At 34.3% G+C, this 22947-nt stretch overlaps 1 protein-coding gene across 1 annotated transcript; it reads right to left on the bottom strand.

Moving 5' to 3' along the window:
* Nucleotides 1-11391: 11391 nt before the first annotated feature.
* On the bottom strand, nucleotides 11392-15490 carry LOC132560719 (universal stress protein YxiE-like). The gene is made up of 4 exons (XM_060225397.1): nucleotides 15360-15490; nucleotides 12694-12774; nucleotides 12318-12424; nucleotides 11392-11699 (listed from the first exon to the last, which is right to left on the bottom strand). Exons 1-4 carry the CDS (start codon nucleotides 15439-15441, stop codon nucleotides 11493-11495), a joined length of 477 nt encoding a protein of 158 aa, XP_060081380.1. The 5' UTR covers nucleotides 15442-15490; the 3' UTR covers nucleotides 11392-11492.
* Nucleotides 15491-22947: the final 7457 nt, after the last annotated feature.

Raw genomic sequence — 22947 nt, 5'->3', positions numbered from 1 at the left:
TTAAAGATGTCGAGATATGCCCAGGTGATCATTTCGAAATTATTAGAAACGCCGTTTAACAGCTTTAAAGAAAACAAAAAAACTATTCCTTTGTTGGCACATCTGATTGTACGTATTCTTAACTTAACGAACTGTGTCACATGGTCAACGGCATGGGGCGAACACACACAGCCTGTTAAGGTCATGGCATCATGAAATCCCAAGGTATTTAAATTACTTTGGTTAAATAGTTACTGCTCAGGTAGTACTTTAAAAATAAGCTGACAGTGTATTGCTCAATAACCAAAAAAGTTCGTATGGTATTCTTATCGCAAATCTCACTTAACCTATCAAATTATAAGCTGAACACATTGGGATCATGATTAAAATGCATTGTCATTCTGAATGTTGTCTATTGCTATTTTTTATGTATAAATATGCTTTAATGTCGATTTAGCATACATATATCAATTAATCTTAACTCGGAAGTAGAGGTGACACACATATGTATCTAAGATTACATTAGAATATTGATAAAGATACAGTAAACGTGCACCAGTTGATGTGATACAATGATTTCTCACATAATCGTCTTCTTATCCAGTGAGTTCACCAATGTACTATTTTGTATATGTCACAAGTGTAATATACTCTGGAGCATTATTCCACTCCGAAATCGATTGTGATAGCATGGACAATAACATGACGTCATGAATTAAAAGTGACGCATCAGAAGGCTGCCTCCGCTTTGAATTTTGCCCTTCACATTTCACTTTTCTCAAATAAGTTCTATTGTTAAAAGTCGAGAAATGTCTTGTGTCATTGGTTAATAAAATGTAAGTCGGCTATTCATCTGTTTATCATGTGTGGTACTACTGTAATATATAGATACGGGTATATACTAATTATCATATATTATTGTAAATAAAGTAAACTATTAAAAGTTAATATGTGAGTTCATTAAAGTATTCAAAATTGTGTTCAATCTGACATATGCCTTACTGTAAAAAAACAATTTGATTAACTCGCTTAGTTCAAAGTTGTATTCAGTTAGACATATGTCAGATTTTTAATAATAATTTAATGCCAGAATAAGACTAGTTTTATAAGTTCAAAAGGCAGAGTTCCTAGTGTGCCAAAACGGAGACAAGATTAGTGACCCATCATAATTAACCATTGTATATCAACATATACGTTAGTGTAAACTCCATATTGGTGTGACGTATTGAATAGACTTGTCGCCATAGCCATTTAGAATGGAAGACAATATAACTTTAGTAGTAAAAAGACTATATATAATTAATTACGGTATTTAAGCTTACGAGATTTTCCTTTTCAAAGTCACTCTTATACCATTAATGTGACTGAATGTTACAAATATCTAATAGATATTCTGCATTGGCTATATAGATAACATGTGCCAAAGAAATCAAACGGGTATAAGATGACACCGTATGTATCTAAATAAAGATAATATTTGAGTTTCATTTATTTTCTTTTTTGGGTAGAGCTTTCACACATCACGACGTAGCACGTTTTACAGATGTATCAATATGTAAAAAGGGTCGTTAAAGAAGTGAAGATTAATGTTCATCTAACTGTGAATCCCTTTAATGGAGGTTATGTACAACTTGGTTGACATTAAACGTAAGATACTATATATGCAGTGCCTCCTTTTTTATACACTCATCCTGTAACTAACATCTAAAGGCCTTACTTGTGTCTCCTCGTTTGAACTACGTTTACATATAGCGATGTTGGCTAACAACACACATGACGGATTGTAATACATCATACAACTTATGATAACATTCAAAACTCACCTCCTGTTTGTGGTGTGTATGTGGGGGTTCTATCTCTTACCATGTTGTAAACATTGTTGTACAGTGTATCAGTTTCATAAGCGGGTATGGATAATACATTACCATGAAATTGTGGAGGAAATTGACACGCATTAGCTTGATTGTTCCTACCGTTAATTTACTATGGCATAATGGTATCATATTGTTACAAGTATTTACTTGTATTTATTTACAGTTGTGCTATGTTTTAATTATGTTTTCTGTGAATTTTACATAAAAAGCATGGTTTGAATGTAATTAAAACAGTCCTGTATAAAATGCAGTGGAACAGTAAGATAAGAAAAGCCGTTATAGACATCAGCAATACTATATACAAGAGAAAACATGTATCATAAACAGCTGCAATGTTATATAAAACAGCTCATCAGTAATGATATATACAATAAAAGGAAGCTAATTTAACAACAACAGCACTGGTATATAAAACCATAGTAAATACTGTATAGCTGGTAACGTTAAGGGGTCAAACTTCTCGCGAGTTCCTTTAAAATGATCGAATGATATTTTTTTAATTAAAACTTCGATTCCTGGATGAAATGTTAAAGTTAAACGTTAAAGTTCCGTAAAACAGCGAAGATATCAACTCCGCGAAAATACCCAGCTATACGGTAAAGAACAGTATAATGTATAGTTGTTTAGCAACAACGGACAATACAGGTGAAGATTCCTCCAAAAACATTTGCCGTACAGTAGTCTCTATATGTGTCTATCTAACTTTAAATTGACGGCGTCTATAGTCATACAGATCAAAGGTTATTTTCCGATTTTAAATACACTTTTGAATGGAATGGAATTTCATATACATGTAATGATCCTATTACAATCTCATGATCATCAAGTAATTGTCTCATATTGCTTAATCCATGTCAAATGTAATGGTAAAACGTTCCTGTTCTGTAAGCTGATGGTGTCATATTCTGCAGTCATATCAAGAGGAAATGTATACATCTGGACGAATTCTGGAGATGTTGTTTACCGTTCAAAATATTTATCATTGGCCACTAATGTAATTTCCTTTGTTTCCATCATTGTTTGCTCGTGGCTGTAAAACATGAATCAAAGAGTCAGCAATGATACATATATACATATACTTACTATCTGTATAATTTTCTACTATAGTATTTTATCATTTTGTTTAAAGTCTCTTCCAAAAAGAAGATTTAGGATCTGTCTTGGAAGGATAAGAAGTATCAACCATGATCTTCAGTTAACCAGACTGAGCCGAAAGCCTATAAAACACAATTTAATTAGATAATGAAATGGTCTCCCTCTTATCAAATTACTTGTGTCCACTTCATAAAAATATACAAATCAAAGACAGTCCTCTACCACTCTCTGTTGGGATACGATTAACACGATAATTTGCAGAAAATAGATCATTTTGTTTTGCTGGATATTGAAAAAGATGTACACACCATACCAAAACTTGTTTTATGTATTAACGTCGTCAGGGATTACTTACATCGGATGTTTTGGATTTCCTTGCTTTCCTCAATAGCTATGAGAGATCTTTCTATCAAAGTGTCAATGATGTCTTTGAGGCGTATCTGCTTCAACGTCCCCCAGTTATTTCGCATGACACATTTCGTAATTTTGCCTTCAGTCTGGTCCTTTGGTTTCTTTGATATTTCGGCCTTGATGTTGGTACCTGTTTGGGCCTAAACTATTAGATACCACTTTCAGTCTCTCATCGGCTGAAAATAAATCGATCCATAATATTAATTCTTTACGATATCTTAATGATATCTTAATCATGGTCAATAAAATGACAAGTAAATACTGTCGTATAAACATATCTTATTGAAGCTGACCTACAAACTCATTACAGGAAATCTAGAATTGTAAAAACGACAAAAAATACATAAATATCAACTGAAGAATCGTCTCTCTCTACATATATTATATATTTTTTAATTAAAAGGTGCTTTTCACTTGTATGTCTTTGTACAATGTATGAGATACCAGATGGTAGACCTTAAATCCCCAAGCTTTGTCGTACCCTGCATACCACGTTAAAAGTCCATTAAATATAATTAGTGCTAAACGTTCCCTTAAAAAAACCTAGACTAAATGATCAGAAGAACTACTTCCTCTTTCCTGGTCGAAACACATAATGTTCTTTTCTACTCTAGAATAACACAAAAAACACAACACATAATGTCCCTACCTACTCTAGAATAACACAACACAAAACAACACATAATGTCCCTACCTACTCTAGAATAACACAACACAAAACAACACATAATGTCCCTACCTACTCTAGAATAAAACAACACATAATGTCCCTACCTACTCTAGAATAAAAACAACACATAATGTCCCTACCTACTCTAGAATAACACAACACAAAACAACACATAATGTCCCTACCTACTCTAGAATAACACAACACATAATGTCCCTAACTTCTCTAGAATAACACAACAAAACACAACACATAATGTCCCTACCTACTCTAGAATAACACAACACAAAACAACACATAATGTCCCTACCTACTCTATAATAACACAACACAAAACAACACATAATGTCCCTACCTCCTCTAGAATAACACAACACAAAACACAACACATAATGTCCCTACCTACTACCTACTCTATAATAACACAACACATAATGTCCCTACCTACACAACACATAATGTCCCTACCTACTCTATAATAACACAACACAAAACAACACATAATGTCCCTACCTACTCTATAATAACACAACACATAATGTCCCTACCTACTCTAGAATAAAAACAACACATAATGTCCCTACCTACTCTAGAATAAAACAACACATAATGTCCCTACCTACTCTAGAATAAAAACAACACATAATGTCCCTACCTACTCTATAATAACACAACACAAAACAACACATAATGTCCGTACCTACACTAGAATAACACAACACATAATGTCCCTACCTACTCTATAATAACACAACACAAAACAACACATAATGTCCCTACCTACTCTAGAATAAAAACAACACATAATGTCCCTACCTACTCTAGAATAACACAACACAAAACAACACATAATGTCCGTCCCTACCTACACTAGAATAACACAACACATAATGTCCCTACCTACTCTATAATAACACAACACAAAACAACACATAATGTCCCTACCTACACTAGAATAACACAACACATAATGTCCCTACCTACTCTATAATAACACAACACATAATGTCTATAATAACACAACACAAAACAACACATAATGTCCCTACCTAATAAATAACACAACACATAATGTCACCTACTCTATAATAACACAACACAAAACAACACATAATGTCCCTACCTACTCTAGAATAACACAACACATAATGTCCCTACCTACTCTATAATAACACAACACAAAACAACACATAATGTCCCTACCTACTCTAGAATAAAAACAACACATAATGTCCCTACCTACTCTATAATAACACAACACAAAACAACACATAATGTCCCTACCTACTCTAGAATAACACAACACAAAACAACACATAATGTCCCTACCTACTCTAGAATAAAAACAACACATAATGTCCCTACCTACTCTATAATAACACAACACAAAACAACACATAATGTCCCTACCTACTCTATAATAACACAACACAAAACAACACATAATGTCCCTACCTACTCTATAATAACACAACACAAAACAACACATAATGTCCCTACCTACTCTATAATAACACAACACAAAACAACACATAATGTCCCTACCTACTCTATAACACAACACATAACACAACACAACACAAAACAACACATAATGTCCCTACCTACTCTATAATAACACAACACAAAACAACACATAATGTCCCTACCTACTCTATAATAACACAACACATAAAACACTAATACTCTATGATAACACAACACAAAACAACACATAACACAACACATAATGTCCCTACCTACTCTATAATAACACAACACAAAACAACACATAATGTCCCTACCTACTCTAGAATAAAACAACACATAATGTCCCTACCTACTCTAGAATAACACAACACATAATGTCCCTACCTACTCTATAATAACACAACACAAAACAACACATAATGTCCGTACCTACACTAGAATAACACAACACATAATGTCCCTACCTACTCTATAATAACACAACACAAAACAACACATAATGTCCCTACCTACACTAGAATAACACAACACATAATGTCCCTACCTACTCTATAATAACACAACACAAAACAACACATAATGTCCCTACCTACTCTATAATAACACAACACAAAACAACACATAATGTCCCTACCTACTCACAACACATAATGTCCCTACCTACTCTATAATAACACAACACATAATGTCCCTACCTACTCTATAATAACACAACACAAAACAACATATAATGTCCCTACCTACTCTATAACAACACAACACAAAACAACACATAATGTCCCTACCTACACTAGAATAACACAACACATAATGTCCCTACCTACTCTATAATAACACAACACAAAACAACACATAATGTCCCTACCTACTCTATAATAACACAACACAAAACAACACATAATGTCCGTACCTACACTAGAATAACACAACACATAATGTCCCTACCTACTCTATAATAACACAACACAAAACAACATATAATGTCCCTACCTACTCTATAATAACACAACACAAAACAACACATAATGTCCCTACCTACTCTATAATAACACAACACATAATGTCCCTACCTACTCTATAATAACACAACACAAAACAACACATAATGTCCCTACCTCCTCTAGAATAACACAACACAAAACACAACACATAATGTCCCTACCTACTCTATAATAACACAACACAAAACAACACATAATGTCCCTACCTACTCTATAATAACACAACACAAAACAACACATAATGTCCCTACCTACTCTATAATAACACAACACAAAACAACACATAATGTCCCTACCTACTCTATAATAACACAACACAAAACAACACATAATGTCCCTACCTACTCTATAATAACACAACACAAAACAACACATAATGTCCCTACCTACACTAGAATAACACAACACAAAACAACACATAATGTCCCTACCTACTCTATAATAACACAACACATAATGTCCCTACCTACTCTATAATAACACAACACAAAACAACACATAATGTCCCTACCTACTCTATAATAACACAACACAAAACAACACATAATGTCCCTACCTACTCTATAATAACACAACACAAAACAACACATAATGTCCCTACCTACACTAGAATAACACAACACATAATGTCCCTACCTACTCTATAATAACACAACACAAAACAACACATAATGTCCCTACCTACTCTATAATAACACAACACAAAACAACACATAATGTCCCTACCTACACTAGAATAACACAACACAAAACAACACATAATGTCACCTAAACACAACACATAATGTCCCTACCTACTCTATAATAACACAACACATAATGTCCCTACCTACTCTATAATAACACAACACAAAACAACACATAATGTCCCTTACTATACCAGATTGATACAACACGTAACAGAATAACACAACACAGTGGTGCTTTGTTTGCGATTTAACAGCTTTGAATATGAATACATGTAGAGCATTTACCATTAAAAGATTGAAAAATGATACCTAGAACTCACAAAAAGTGACTATTTCGGCAATCTCAAGTTACTGCAATAACAACCATTGATTTACGTTTGGACAAATCAAAATATAACGATATTTAAAGTGGCGCTTTGTCTACGATTTAACCCTTTTGAAGACGAATACATGTTGAGCATTTGCCAATAAATGGTTTAAAAATTTATACTTAAAATAGATAAAAAGGTGAATATATAGGCAATTTCCAGTTATCGCAATCATAAACCTTGTGTAATGGAGGACGGAGTTACTTTGGTTGTTAATGGACTATCTATCAATAACTACTGTGAGTGACTATGTTTTTCTGGTTTCATATTTATTTGATAAACATTACGTTTAATTAAAGTGTTTTTGTGTATATGTGTATTTCAATTAGCATTATTGCCGTGATTTAGCTTGAACAATCCGTTTTTAAAATATCACATACTTTGAGTTAATTGTTTATAGCTACATATACAATACCACTAATCATTTGTTTATCTTTTTATTTATCAATCTATTTAGTAGGTTTAATGGTTTTGTTTTTATACTTTAATTTCATATAGTGGGGACAGGTGCTGCCGGAGCGTCGGAACCGACACCTACTGAGGTAAGTTGTAAACATCGTTTCTACAGAAGTGAAATATGCATAGATACATTGTATCTTACTACCGTGTTTTATCACACGACCGCCGTTTTAACACGTATTTGTCTATCAAACAAATAAACAAAAGGTACGTTCAATTGATAAACCTTTTGGAATGGAAATTTATAAGTGATTTTATTTGTTTAGTGGAATTTCTTTTTGTAATATGATCTATAACATCGTCAAGTATATATATATATATTTAACCTAATCAAATATAATTTCGCTATATTTAGCGTTTAGTGTTTTATACCTGTAGCTTTGTGTTTCTTAATTAGCGGTAAGTAAGTATTTTCATCACACAAATAAACCGTCAAAGAAAGTTAAGGAAAAGCAAATTTGTTACAGGACGCATGCGCAGCATCTCCATCCAGAAAGGGGAATGACAATGTATCCCAGTCGGACAGTGTTCCTATGGAGAGTTTCAAAGCTGTGCTTCAAGAAAGTTTGAAAGATATGTCAATCGAACTCTGTCAGGAACTAAGGGAGATCAAGAAAGTACAGGAGAGGCAAGAGTGCAATATAAACTTACTATACCAGGATAGACAGAATGACAGAGAAAAGTATGAGGATTTGCTAAACCAACACAACGAACTCAAAGAAGAGATGGAAGAAATCACGCAAAGTTTGGAAAATTTAATTGAAGAAAAAAATGAAAAATCACAGAATCTAGAATCTGTGCAGCAGGAACTAAACGAGATGTTAAGGCATCACCAATCATGTGATGTTGAAAATCTTCGATCCGATATACAGAACAAGGAAAAAGAAATAGAAAGTCTGAAATCAAGAATTCGAGAACTTGAACAAATCATTGAATCAAGCAATGAAAAACAGAAGCTTAACGTAGCTCAGGTCTGTGAAGTAAAGCAGAAAATGGAAATGCTGAAGGAAGAAAAAGAAAAACCTGAAAAAGGAAACAGCGTCCGATTGAATGAAAGTGGGGAGACAAAAGGTCGCGACGACATCGTACCTGTAACAAAGCCAGACCAAAAATCGGAAGAAAAGCAAACAAAAAAATCTAATGTTATAGCAGGGAGTCCCAGACCACATCGCCAATCTGATACGAGGAAATTTCGCCCTGGACCAAAGACCTATAACACAAGAGAAGACAAATACAACACTACTCGACAGCAAGCCTTTGTTGGTACGAAGCCGCCCAAAGTCTCACACAACATTGTTTTTAAGAAAGCTGGACAGAAAAACACGAATGATAAAACGGGATGCCAATGATAAAATACTTCTAACGCTGGTGACGAACGTTTCTTCACTACACTTTTCCTTCTTCTGAGATGATGATGATGATGATGATGATGATGATGATGAAGACTGTGTCTTTGCCACACTTTCCTAAATGCTGTTGAATTGTGACATATTATCTAACCTTCGTTATTATTATCATCAATTCTGTAGTTCTGGATCCTGTGGTCCTGGGATCTGTTGAATTGAGCTCGGTGAACATCCAGATTGTGTTTCTGTCCTGCATGTGTATGTAATGTTCACATAAAAGGCAAAGAGAAAAATATGGACTATCAAACTAGTTCCTTATCTACATTGTTCTAAAAAACAAAAAATATGAATTTCATTTGCATGTGTTTGGGTGTTTAAGGCATTTTAAACATGGTGTCTTGGGTAGACGAGATAAGATATATATACAGTATATGTGGTGTAACATTTACGTGGAAATTAAAAATTCATGTTACATAAGCAGTTGACATAACAATCTTGGACAAGTTGACTTCGCAGTCAGGTGTTAACATGCCGCCGAACCCACCCTTCCAGTCTGAGCTGGTATTCCTTACATTGTGTGTTGTGGCTCGATGATTGACAGCGCTATTTTTATACCTGAGCTCACCGTGTAATTAGGTCAATGTTTTGGGAATAACCTAAAGTTCCTTCTTTAAATATCAATGACTCAACATTCCTTCCTTATCACATGATTTTCACGTTTGTCTTATTGTATTACATGTTATACCTATATATAAACATTGTACCTTACAAGCAATTACGTGTAAGATTATTGCATACATTTATATCTATTAATAAAGTGCCTTACTTATCAATGTGTTTTTGCGTATCAAGGGTTATTTTCCAAGTGACCAATACAGTTTTTATCTTCACAAAATATTTCTCAACCAAAACTGTTGAATCTCTTTTCAAACAAATCGTTCCATTTCTCAATGATATGATATATCCGAGACAAATTGAATTAATATTTACATACTTATACTTGTTGAAAGGCGAAGATAATCATCGGTGCATAACATGTCATGAATCATTCACCGTTAAACATTTTGGATAAGACTGCATTGACCTTCTGTCTACTCCAGAAATTTTGTATCGTAACATTGCAAGTCTAAAGACTTTTTTTGAAACTGTTGAGATTTACAAAATTCTAGGTTATCTGAAAGATGTTGGTCTGTATTATAGACTATGACTTACATTTTAATCTTTTGTGATAATATAACCATTTAAAATGTTTAGCATTTGTCTTTTACCTTTTAGTTTGTTTGATGTTATTTCCTTTTGGATGGCTGTGTGTTTTTCCGGTTGATGGTCCTGACACTTTATGTGAATGTCATAATAAAAATTATAGCATCGAATTAATAAAATGAGGGTGGAACTATAGTGTTTCATTACCGCTGCTCTCTTGCATACTTCACTTACAATATGATGTATGTTCTTCATGAAAATACCTTCAATAGAAGGAAAATTGGTTTGTGGTCGACATGCGTTTCAACGCGCAACATAGAATATGTCTGTATTGTACAGAATGTACTTTTCAAATCTTATACGCCATTTTCCCATCTGTGGCTAAATCAGCTTCTACAAATAATATCTAAAAGACGAATGTAAGGGTACAGATGAAACAAGCGGGGTTAGAATTCACAACTCGTTTACAAACACATTTTGCTACTTACGTGAAAGCGATTATTTTCTCTTTATGGATCGTAACACAATGACGAAAACATTTCCTCAAAAATCTAATAATATTGTTATGTATCTCGCTGTAACGCATTTGAATCATGTCTAACTCAGGGAAGGTAAACGTAAAAGGTTTTAACTAAATGCAATTAAAATTAAGACCTAAAAAGCTTTCCCCAAATACATCACGGTATGAAAATATTAGATATTGCCAAACATACATCTGGAATATTTCGGTAATTAAAACAATTTTGTTTAATTAATCACTACCTAAACTTATTTAAGTAGTAATTCGATCAATATAGATAAAGCTTTGGTAATTTTATACCTCTGTAATGCTTTATTTTCATATTCACTTCCATACAATTATAACACTCCTCCAGCTGCTATTTAAATGATCCGAACTTTGGTGCCGCTCATACGTTGATTATAACATCAATGATCAGTACTCGGGACCTGAACGATCATTACTGGAATGTGTGAATGATGAAGAATATAATCGCTCGTACTTCCCAGGAATGTCCGTCGCAAGGTACCCAGACCACGACTTCCGGTCACGATATAATCAACTTCCTGTTCCTTAGCTGTCCGCACGACTGCCTCGCCTGGTTCCCCAACAGCCCGGATCACTTGTCCGTCCACCTGTTGGGAGTTAATCTATATTCAAATGGTTGAGACAGAAACATGTAAAAATTTCCCTGAGAGCGTAATTTGAAAACAGTCAGTAGAACATTTTCATCAACTTACTTCTACGAGCAGTTTCACAGTATAACAGTAATTCGAAAGAGTGTTAGCACTGTGACAGATTAATTGTCCTTCTTAACCCGTCATGATTTGTGTTTAAGCTGTTTTACATCATTTGTGGCAGTTGTTGAAATCGTTTAATGTAAATAAATTTATTTTGACAAACGATGAATATTTATATACCCCCATTGAAGTTTGTCACAGCAACCTAAAACATCGCAAAATCAATCATAACGATTTTATCCTTGTACCGTTAATTCTTCACATTAGACTTTTTCATAATCAAATAAATAAATGCCACTACATTGCATTACAATTTAATGGAAATGATGACATCAGATCTGAAGGATGAATATGTGTCCACATAATGCTAAATGGTATCTTAAAGAAATATAGAAATATTCAAGATATCCAACTTAATTAAAACCAGACAGGTAACACTGTAAAAAACAAATAAAAAACATTCAGATTTATTCACCTTGTCGCTATGACGATGTCAGTGACAATATAACATACCATAGATCGTTTAATCATCTCCGTAAACTTGGCCAGTAGAAGCTTGATGCGATTCTCCTCTTCCGAGATCATTCTCATCACCAAGGTCGAGTCCAGAGACATCACAGCTATTTAGGGAAAAATTCATTGAATTTTCAGAAATTATTAATAAATATGGAGTTTTTAACGACATATTATTACTACAAATACAATGTACACCGGTATCGTAAGCTTTTGATTTGCTAGAAAAAAAATTCATATTACCCTGAGCGATATCCTTCATAATGACAGTATATTGCTGTTTAAAAATGTTTTATCTCATATATATATATATATATAAGCGTTACACGAGAGGAAAATACGTCTGTTAGCAGAGATCGACACCCTGACGACTTACGTGTGTGCACGAGTCCTTTGTAGTCAGCTACATGGCAAAGGACAACATGGTTACCTCCCTTGTGACAGAAGTTCATGTACCCTGTTAAATGATAGTTATTTATTAATGGTTGCAGGTAGGTAACTTTTAATTCACGTATATTATAGCGTTGTTTGTTCACTTCAAGTGATATGAAGCTTCATCAAATATCCACCAACGAAATGACAAACGTGTAGCAGTTGCTTTTGTAAGTCTAGTTATTGTCTATAAATAACGTGTACTTATGAACAAATCATAACTAATATTGTTGCAGTATAGGAGCGAAAAAAGAGCTGGGAAAAAGAAGGTTGTGAAAGATTATACAAAACAATCGTAGTAAAACATCTTCATGATCAAAGAGCGATGTGAGTCGAATTCGAGACGTTTCGTTGAGGTAGGTATAACTATGTGTATAGTATAGTATACTAGGACAGAGAAGATATTTTTAGAGTCTAGAGCTGATTGCTTTGTACAGACACAAAATATGTAAATGACTGTTCAGGAAATATTCTCAAATTCCCACACGTTATTACATTTGATTTTGGAAGTTTACTGACAAGTGTCTGTTCAACATTTCGTCACAGTATCCTATCATGCCGTGTGACTAATATAGCTAAGAGATCTCGGTCAATCTGGCGTTTTTATAACATGCCAATACATCGAACGAGTGTAGCCAATGACGTGCCGTATATAATACGAGACTACCGGCAGGGTCTTCACCATAATATCACATCTAATATAAGGATTCAGTAAGCTTCCATGCCTTTTTTTTTTAATTCTACGTAGATTTCCCACGAATATTTACTTTTTCAGTAGGTATCCTTGTTACAGTTAGCATCCTTCTAAAACTAAAAATTTTCTGTTTATTTCTCGAAAGTCACATGAAATACAATATACAAAAAGTGATTTTAAATGTGTTTTGGATAAACTGGTCATAGAAAACTTTCCCTTTCTTGTGGTCGTTCAGGTTTAAACACATGATGTATGTAATGATAAACGTAGATCAACATGTCGATAAAATAAGTCTGGAGGGGTGCAATGCTTCCATTCAGTGTGACTGCGCTATAACACCGCCACTTAGTTGCGGCAGTAGCCCATTCAGAGTAAGGGCACGGCACATTTTAACCCTGTTATCTAATTCTCAAAACCTGGAATCTGTATTTTTCAATGTACTGTCTCCAATATTGCTAAACAATCCCTTACGTTTCTTAATTGTTTCACCCTTCAGCAAACCTGTACTTTCGGAAAACGAGCCCAGAATTAAATGTTGATCTGTGACAACGTTTTTGATACGGATATGTTTTATATATATATTTGTCGAAAGAGAATGGTACAGTCGATAGAAGGAGACAGGTACAGCTGTTTCCCTTTCTAGTATACTTACATGTCTCACCACGATTAGATGGTATAACATGTAGGTTAAATCCTGTCGATAGAAGGAGACAGGTACAGCTGTTTCCCTCTCTAGTATACTTACATGTCTCACCACGATTAGATGGTATAACATGTAGGTTAAATCCTGTCGATAGAAGGAGACAGGTACAGCTGTTTCCCTCTCTATTATACTTACATGTATCACCACGATAAGATGCTATAACATGTAGGTTAAATCCTGTCGATAGAAGGAGACTGGTACAGCTGTTTCCCTCTCTATTATACTTACATGAACCAGAGTACTTCCATCCCTATAGTAGCACCACTTACACGAACCGTAATTGCCGACACTGTCATTCCTAGATTTTATCTCACAACTCTCGGAATCCTGTACATTTGCTGGACTGAATAACTAGGTGTAGAACACTTAGGATAGTCTGTCTGGTACCTACTGGATCAGTGAACAGTCCATAGCTTTTATCATTAACACATTTTAACGCACCTTCGGTAAGAAGAGTGTCACTTTTAAATATTGATAAGTTGACCCCTCTTTGATGCGATCATTTAAAATGCTCATTGTACATATAGTTAGCGGGCACAGTTTCTTAATGTTGTCTATAATATACAGGTGTAACAAAATCATTATCGGAGTTCAATTAAAGATGTTAGTTATTATTCTACATGTTGCCAATGATTGATTTTAATTTATTATTTCAAATTAGAATTTTGAGTTTAAGATTTAAACAAACACTGTACATACACTGTTTTAATTACATGTAAAAACAATGGTATAACATGCTTCATCAAAAAGCCCAGTCAACACATAATGTGTGTAAGCAGTGATGTTGTTTCATGTCCTCTGACAATATTACCATAATTACGGCGTTTATCACAGCGTCCATTAGATAGTTAAACGGATAATGCACACAACCCAGGCGCCTGTGGTAGACCTACACGTGTCTGTGGTAGTACTCAAATCGCAATGTTGGGGGGTTTATCTGTTATCAAGTTTGCACGATCATCTTAACTTAGGCATTGTAGATAACCTACCGTTGTATATGTGTGTGTATGTGGGACGACTTCAAACTGAAAACAGCTCAAGTCATATATACAACAGATCTTCTAAACTGAATGTCAGAGTCCTACGTATGTCCGTCAGCATGTGTAATGTATCGCTAGCCCCCATGTACATGAATGCATTTATACATTATAAATATATACGAGCATCTACTTAAGACTGAAGTAATGAACGGAAACATAACTTTAGAACTCACAGTTAAATGCATACTCAGCATTCTCGCTGCCGTCCATTGCGATGAGAACTTTCTTAGGACCCTCTGAAGTTTGTTTAGCCATGTTCGCAACAAGTCGGTAGGAAGTCTGCAGTTCTGGAATAACCAGAATTTGTAAACCATGTACTATCAATGTTGTACTTTTGTGTTGATGCCATGTACGTCATCATAACGTGCTACAAACTACTGATCGTCATTGAAACGTGTGCACCCTCCTTGGTATGTTGAATGGATACATTTATTAAGATAAACATATAAAAACAATAGTATGTAGTTTTCAGACCTGTATTAAGTAAGGTACCCGATGATATCAGAGACATTATAACAGTTTGATTTTTCATAAACGACATATTTAAAAGTTTACTTAAAAATAAATTACAACGGTTACTATTTTGTTCAAACGAGAGGATTTACTACCTGTACAACGTAAACAAGAGGCATTCTATGTAGATTTACCTTCATTGTACTGATAACGTTACTTCACAACGTAACGCTCGAGAAATATGCAAACATTAATTCTGGTGGATACAGATTTTTATTTTTTGTTTTTGTTTTATTTCATTTTTGTTTAGTATCCGACGTACTTTGAACAATGACAATTGTCGAATCCCGATTGGATAATCATTGGAGGCGAACTGAATATGTTTATAATCATAAGCGAGACAATAACACACTGATCCATTTTCGGGATACTAATTCTTTTTAACTCTGATCTGGATGTATAGGCTTAATAAGCCTGCGTCCAGTACATTATTATTATTATGACGAAAAGTATCTAGTAACAAAACGTGTTTAATTGTTTGTGACGAATCGGCAAGCAAATTTATAATCACAATAAAAATAGTTCAGGTGTTAAATACGTTTTAAATTATTATATCTTAATTGGCAAACTTCAAATATAATTGGTCTGTGTATTTATATACGTTTGTCTAGAAACATTATATTTCTAACTTGTCATGTGACTAGGAATGAAGGAGGAAGTAAACAAAGCACGGGGAGTGATAGACATTGACAAGTTGTGAGTTAAGGTATGTGGACAGTGTATCACCTGTTTCGCCTGCGTGGAGAAAGAGCAGATACATGATCTACATATATACAATGTATTTTAAACATACAAAGTTTGTAATATACACCTCTCTGTCTCTGTGTCTCTCTCTCTGTGTGTGTGTGTTCTCTCTGTGTGTGTGTGTGTGTGTGTGTGTGTGTGTGTGTGTCCCTCTCTCTCTCTCTACATGGTTGTTGGTAAAAACTCTCTCTCTGAGGAATGCACTTTTTACTCTCTCTTCTCTGTTTCTGACTCTGTCTCTCTCTCTCTCTTCTCTGTCTCTGTCTCTGTCTCTCTCTCTCTCTCTCTCTCTCTCTCTCTCTCTCTCTCTCTCTCTGTCTCTGTGTCTCTGTGTCTCTCTTTCTGTCTCTCCCTCTCTCTCTCTACATGGTTGTTGGTAAAAACTCATACTTGTGAGGAATGCACTTTTTACGTGGTAACATTTTCTCTGTTTCTGACTCTGTCTCTCTCTCTCTGTCTCTGTCTTTCTCTGTCTCTCTCTCTGTCTCTGTCTCTCTCTCTCTCTCTCTGTCTCTCTGTCTCTGTGTCTCTGTGTCTCTCTTTCTGTCTCTCCCTCTCTCTCTCTCTACATGGTTGTTGGTAAAAACTCATACTTGTGAGGAATGCACTTTTTACGCGGTAACATGTTTGGAAGGAATGTCATCTCATTTCTGTGAGCAATACAAATTGTTTTCACATCACTAAATGTTAGAGGGAATGATATTTCATAATTGTCAGCAAGGAATACAATATTTTCATATTGCTGCCTGGTTGTGTGGAATTATTTCTCATGCTTCTGAGGAATACAATGCTTTCACATCGCTAAACATTTGTGGGCAACAGTATCTCTTACTGGTTAAAGTACAATGTTTTCACACTGCTAAACGTTTGTGGGGAATATCTCGTACATATATGTAATTGTGAGGAATATAATTTTTCACATTGGTAGACGATTGATGGGAGTGATATCTCTTATTTGTGAGGAATACGTTTTCACGCTGTTTCATGGTTGTGAGGAATGATTGCTGATATTTGAGAGGAACACTATGTTTTCACACTTCTGATGGTTGTGAGGAATGATATCTCAAACTTGTGGGGAATACAATGTTTTCACACTGCCACTTGGTTGACGGGAGCGATGTCTCATATTTGTGAGGAATTAAATGTTTTTACATTGTTTCGTAATTGTTGGGTGTGGCATCTCTTTTTTGTCAATACTATATTTTCACATTGCCAAATGGATGTGGGGAATGTCATCTCAAATTGGTGAGGATTTTTTTCACTATCTAAACGTATGTGGGGAAGGATATCTCATACACGTAAGGAATACAATGCTGTGACGCTGCTGAACGTTTGTGGGGAAGGATATCTCATACACGTAAGGAATACAATGCTGTGACGCTGCTGAACGTTTGTGGTGAGTATTATCTCATACACGTAAGGAATACAATGCTGTGACGCTGCTGAACGTTTGTGGGGAAGGATATCTCATATACGTAAGGAATACAATGCTGTGACGCTGCTGAACGTTTGTGGGGAAGGATATTCCATAATTAGATGTCATTTTTACTTTCCTGTTTTGTCCGTTATTTCTGCTCGAATCTGGAATTCAATTACCAATATTTGGTCTGGACTGGATACAGAGCAATTATCTACAGTGAATTTAGTTGATCCGATCAGGCCTCAATGCATTTTTCCAAGTAATGCCTACAAAGCTGACAATGGAAATAATTTCATTCTCTGAAATGTGAATTAAATTATTAATGAACTTAAATTGCTTAATGTTGAAAAGTTAAATACCACGTGTACTGTGTATGTATTTAACTTTCAGAATTAAGTAACGAAAGAAAAAATATAGTAATCAAATTAGAAGTTAAAGTAAATATTTCTCCTACACCTAAGAATACATGAATTTTGTTATGTACATTGTACTTTCACTACATTGCTTCCACATTATTTGCCCTAGTCCGTCGGTAACATGCAAATTGACAAAGCCAACAAAATAAAGGCGCAATAATTTATTTCAATAACTAAATATGAAATGTTATTACAATGACAAATGGCAACTCAAGAGCTGTGAGACAAATATGTCCAATCTACCAAATTATCGTCACTTCCTCTAACAGAATGATGTAGCCATACATTGAGTGGTTTAAGGAGAGGGCAAACCTATAGAGTTTTATTAAGTAAAAGATCAATCCCGAAATATCGTTTATACTATAAATATAAACTAGAAATCTTGATGTAATTTGTTAATTCTGAAAGTAACAACTAGGATTTTTATGTTAAGCTACATGCTAGTGAGGAACGATATCTCACACTTGTGAAGAACACAATATTTCACACTGTTAAGCATTTGTAGAAAATATTTCATACTTGTGAGGAATACATTTTTTCACACTGCTAAAACATTTGGAGGGAACAATATCTCATACTTGTGAAGAATACAATGTTTTCACACGCCAAAACATTTGTGGGGAACAATATCTATATATGTATTTTGTCTGTTTGCATTGTAACTTTTCAAAAGTTGTTCTTATTTTCTTTAAAGCACATTTCATTTCAATATGTAAAACTTGTTTCAAAACTTGTTGATTTCAGTGGGAATGGTGACGTTGTAAATGCAAAGAGGAAAACATCCTCACATTGGCAGGTTTGGCTTCTAAGAAGAGTAAGGTAAGATGCCAGCACTTGACAAATGTATTTATGATAGGGTTATTTGTCAGTGATACAGTAGTATTTACATTTTAGCTTTGCCCCGCTTCAATGAAACTAGTTAACTTCAGTCACTTCATTTGTCAATGAAAGAAGTGAGTTGCGTGTTTTTGTTCTTGGTGAAAAGATACATTTTTTTCTGTTCTGTAACATTGCTGTACAGGTCTACAATGTACTCGAGCTCAATGTGTTCACACATAAAACGGCTGTCTTGTCTGCCTATGAAAAATACATGCATGATGCAGAAAGCTTATAAATGTATGATCAAACAAAGCACTGACATTCCTGAAAGCATCAATATTATCACTCAGACAATCCTATCTTACTCGATATTCTCATAGCTTGCCTACCAGATTTCTTGCGAAATATGTTCTGCTCTGTCGGTCAGATTTCGTTATTACAATATCAAATAATGTTCATAAATGGTCAGGTAAATAAAGCATCTCTTCAAAGCTACAAGTGTTATTTTTTAACAATTCAAATGCCATTCATTAGCGAGATATTATAGAATGTTGAGCTTGTCTAGACTGCATGACCCTACTGTATTACATAGCCTAATATATGTCTCACCTTTCTTGCTTAATTATCTGTAATGTCCAAGTCCATACAGAAATATAATAGTATGATTAAATTAACAGGCTAAACCAACTAAGTCCAGTTTTCAGAGTGTTATTGATGTCTTATCCCAGATAAAATATTGGATTTTAACTCAAATTCTAAAACTGCATGCACCATCAGTTTTTTTACCCCAAAAACTAAAGTGGTAAAATATTTCCCCATAAATCAGGGGCTAGTCGGTATGATGGTATGAACAAAGTGACCAACTTAATTGGATAACAAGAACTGTACACAGTTAAAAACAGACTTCAATGCAAATGTTGAGGCAGTCTCGGGCTGCTGGAAAAGTAACACCTTGGTTTCGCCTTCTTCATCTACTGGCAAATGCGAAAACAAAAATAGTTTAGATCTACCACAGTATCAACAATTACTGGTATCACTCAACAGATTTTAGTAAACACTTTCGTAAGGCACTTTGACTGAAGATATACAAATGAACTTACCTTGGTTTAGGCTTTTGAGAGAGGATAAATACAGCAAAATTTAGGGAGATATTTTTAATAACATAGATAGCAAAATTAATTTTAGCATTTCAATTAAAATCAACTCGCTAAATTAGCTAAATCTGCATCCTGCTAAATAACCCGCTATAGGGTACCACATTAATTTAGGGTATTCATAGAAGACCATGGAGTGTTTTTTTATGCTCGATTTATATTGGTTATTTACCTCTCATATGAGTGTTCCTCATCATCAGATGGCTCCGGGCAGTAAAGTGGAGCTCTGTCGTCCTCATCCTCATCATTATAAGGGTCAGCATCATTACTGAAAACAAGAGAGAAGGATTTTAACATCTGAGTACTACAACTTTGATTTGGAATATGTCCCTTACCAGCCCCACAGGCTTTTAAGATGCCATGCTTACTTGTGCAGCCATCAGTTTGATATTTTTATCCTTTATAACTGCATGGAGTTGAATCAAAATCCATGAAGAAATCCACCGCTAGAGTGCTGACAATTATTTTCTTATAGTAACATAACTGACATTGACCCCACAACCCTGAAACTTCAACTTGTCAAAAACCATTTTGAAGGTCGCCAGTGAAAACAGTACTATAATAATTTGATCTATATATCGCATCACAACAGAACTGGTACATGTACATCTTTGTATTTGTGTGATTAATACTTGATGGTAGACATGTTACTGAACGACGTATTCATTGGTAGGACAATGTATCCAGCATGTAAACGGTCGGATTGTGAGAGCGCGTGCCGAAGATTTTTAGGCTAAACGTACTCAGTACGCATAGCCTATTGCGACGGCCTTTCAGACAAAATTTACCGATCCTGGCCTTCTCATTAGCTGAAATATCGAAAAGCGGCAATTTTCTGCGTAAATAATGCCGTGATTTTTCAAATCGCTATTTTAAAAGCATCCAAAATTAGTTGATTTTTTTTAAAATAACAATACGATTACTATATATTTCAAAAAAGAAGCACAGTGTGATAGAACTATTGATAAATTTTGAACAATATATTTTACGGAATTTTCGACATGACATAAGCGTACAGAACACTGTACGTGCGAGTTGGCGCCATAATAAGAAGCTATTCTGGGGGCTTGGTTTGAATTTTCAACTAACAGCACTTATAAACAAACAAAACTTACAAACAGAACATCAGTTTTGTTTTAATCCTTGTCGTTGTGGCAAGATCGTCTTAATATATAACATCACTTTACCTCGGTAGACGTCACCGAATTGGACTATTCGTCCTACGCGCACACTCGCCGATATGACACTTTTTCAGGATTTTCACACCCACTGCCATGACACTTTTTCAAGTTTTTGAAGATAAAAAGTTTGCGCTTCGTAGGCAAGGTTCATTTGGTGCTCATGATTTATGAATGATATATTTTAATACTGTACTGATCATGATATTGACTTTGTTATAATTTATATTTTTTATCTTTTAGTTTTATTTGATGAAGGTTGATTGTGCTGATTTCTCAAGGTTTGTTAATGTGTATCAAAGTTCTTTGAAATAAAAATATTCCTTCAAACAAAGCGCGTATAAAAAAACCCAAAATATTCATGTTTATAATTATCAATTAACTAAAACGAAATATTTCCATAACATATTCATTTAGCGTGTCATTGGGGATCAGAAATAGTAGTAGCTATATTGAAAATATTGTAAATTTTGTACATATATGGAAGTCTGGTTTAATCTCATAGAACTATGCCTTTATAGACATAATTACTGGAAGAAAAAACGATACTCCAAGGAAGATAGGCATGTAAATACATTTAATGTAATTACTTACACTTTTATCTATCTGAAATGCTGTGTATACCTTATCTACTTTCCTCAACTACAAATATAATTATAATAAGTAATGACTATTACTTTGCAATACATTCAAAATAAGGAAGTAGGTATAAAGTCCTTTCGATTTGTTTAAATCCTCATATTGATAGGAAAGTAATTGCAACATCTTGGGTATTTCAAAGGTTTTATTTAGTCAACTTCATCTTAGAGCTATTCATCATTTGGCTTGTTGGCGATAAATATATGGTTGTGTGTATTTTGTTATTTTTTTTTTTTTTTTTTTTACCTTTTTTGATTTATTTATTGTCGTCAAATTTGAAAGAAGAATTAAAGAAGATATAAAATCGCTTAAAATTAAGAAAAATAGCCTCTGGTTCTCTTATTTTAGTAATTTTTGCATTCCAAAGTGTAGGAGTATGGTGAAAGTAATATAGCTTAGCGGTTATTTGTGAACATTTTTCAGTACGTTTAGCCTCTCAGTACTTTGATTGAAAATTGTAAACCATCACGTGCGATATGTGCACATATTAGTGTTTACCTCCTGTCCGTCTATGGGCTTTGACAAATCTAAAAGTTCATCCATGACCGGAAGTTCTGCAGAGGAAAAATGTCGGTATAGGACCTGAGTTATTCAAACAACTAATTATTTGGTTCAAACTGGTTAAGAAATGTTTAATATTTTTATTTCTTATGATAAATGAATATTATTTTCCTGACAATGGTATGGAATTATCTCTTCATTGAACTGTGTCGTGTATCGCCTCTTTATTTACAATTTATACAAGTCATAGCAGGGTTACGACTGATACAGTAAAAACACCTTTTTTATTTAATAACACCCTAAGCGAAGCTCGGCTTTATATCCGCTGAGAACTCACTACAATACGATAATACCCTTTGTGTTTTTTAAGGTCACTC

Source organism: Ylistrum balloti, unplaced genomic scaffold (assembly GCF_031769215.1).
Source record: "Ylistrum balloti isolate Yb309-2 unplaced genomic scaffold, AGI_CSIRO_Ybal_v1 Utg371104, whole genome shotgun sequence".
NCBI classification, from domain to species: domain Eukaryota; kingdom Metazoa; phylum Mollusca; class Bivalvia; order Pectinida; family Pectinidae; genus Ylistrum; species Ylistrum balloti.
Note: the sequence above shows the minus strand (reverse complement) of the source record. Positions and strands in the feature narration are given on the sequence as shown.

What these genes read in the sequence shown, in the direction of transcription:
- LOC132560719 (XM_060225397.1), bottom strand. Translation starts at nt 15,441, where the DNA reads ATGGCTAAACAAACTTCAGAGGGTCCTAAGAAAGTTCTCATCGCAATG. An exon ending in TGCTGAGTATGCATTTAACT is followed by an intron (nt 12,775 to 15,359) that starts GTGAGTTCTAAA and finishes ATCATTTAACAG; the next exon opens with GGTACATGAACTTCTGTCAC. An exon ending in AGATGATTAAACGATCTATG is followed by an intron (nt 11,700 to 12,317) that starts GTATGTTATATT and finishes AACTCCCAACAG; the next exon opens with GTGGACGGACAAGTGATCCG.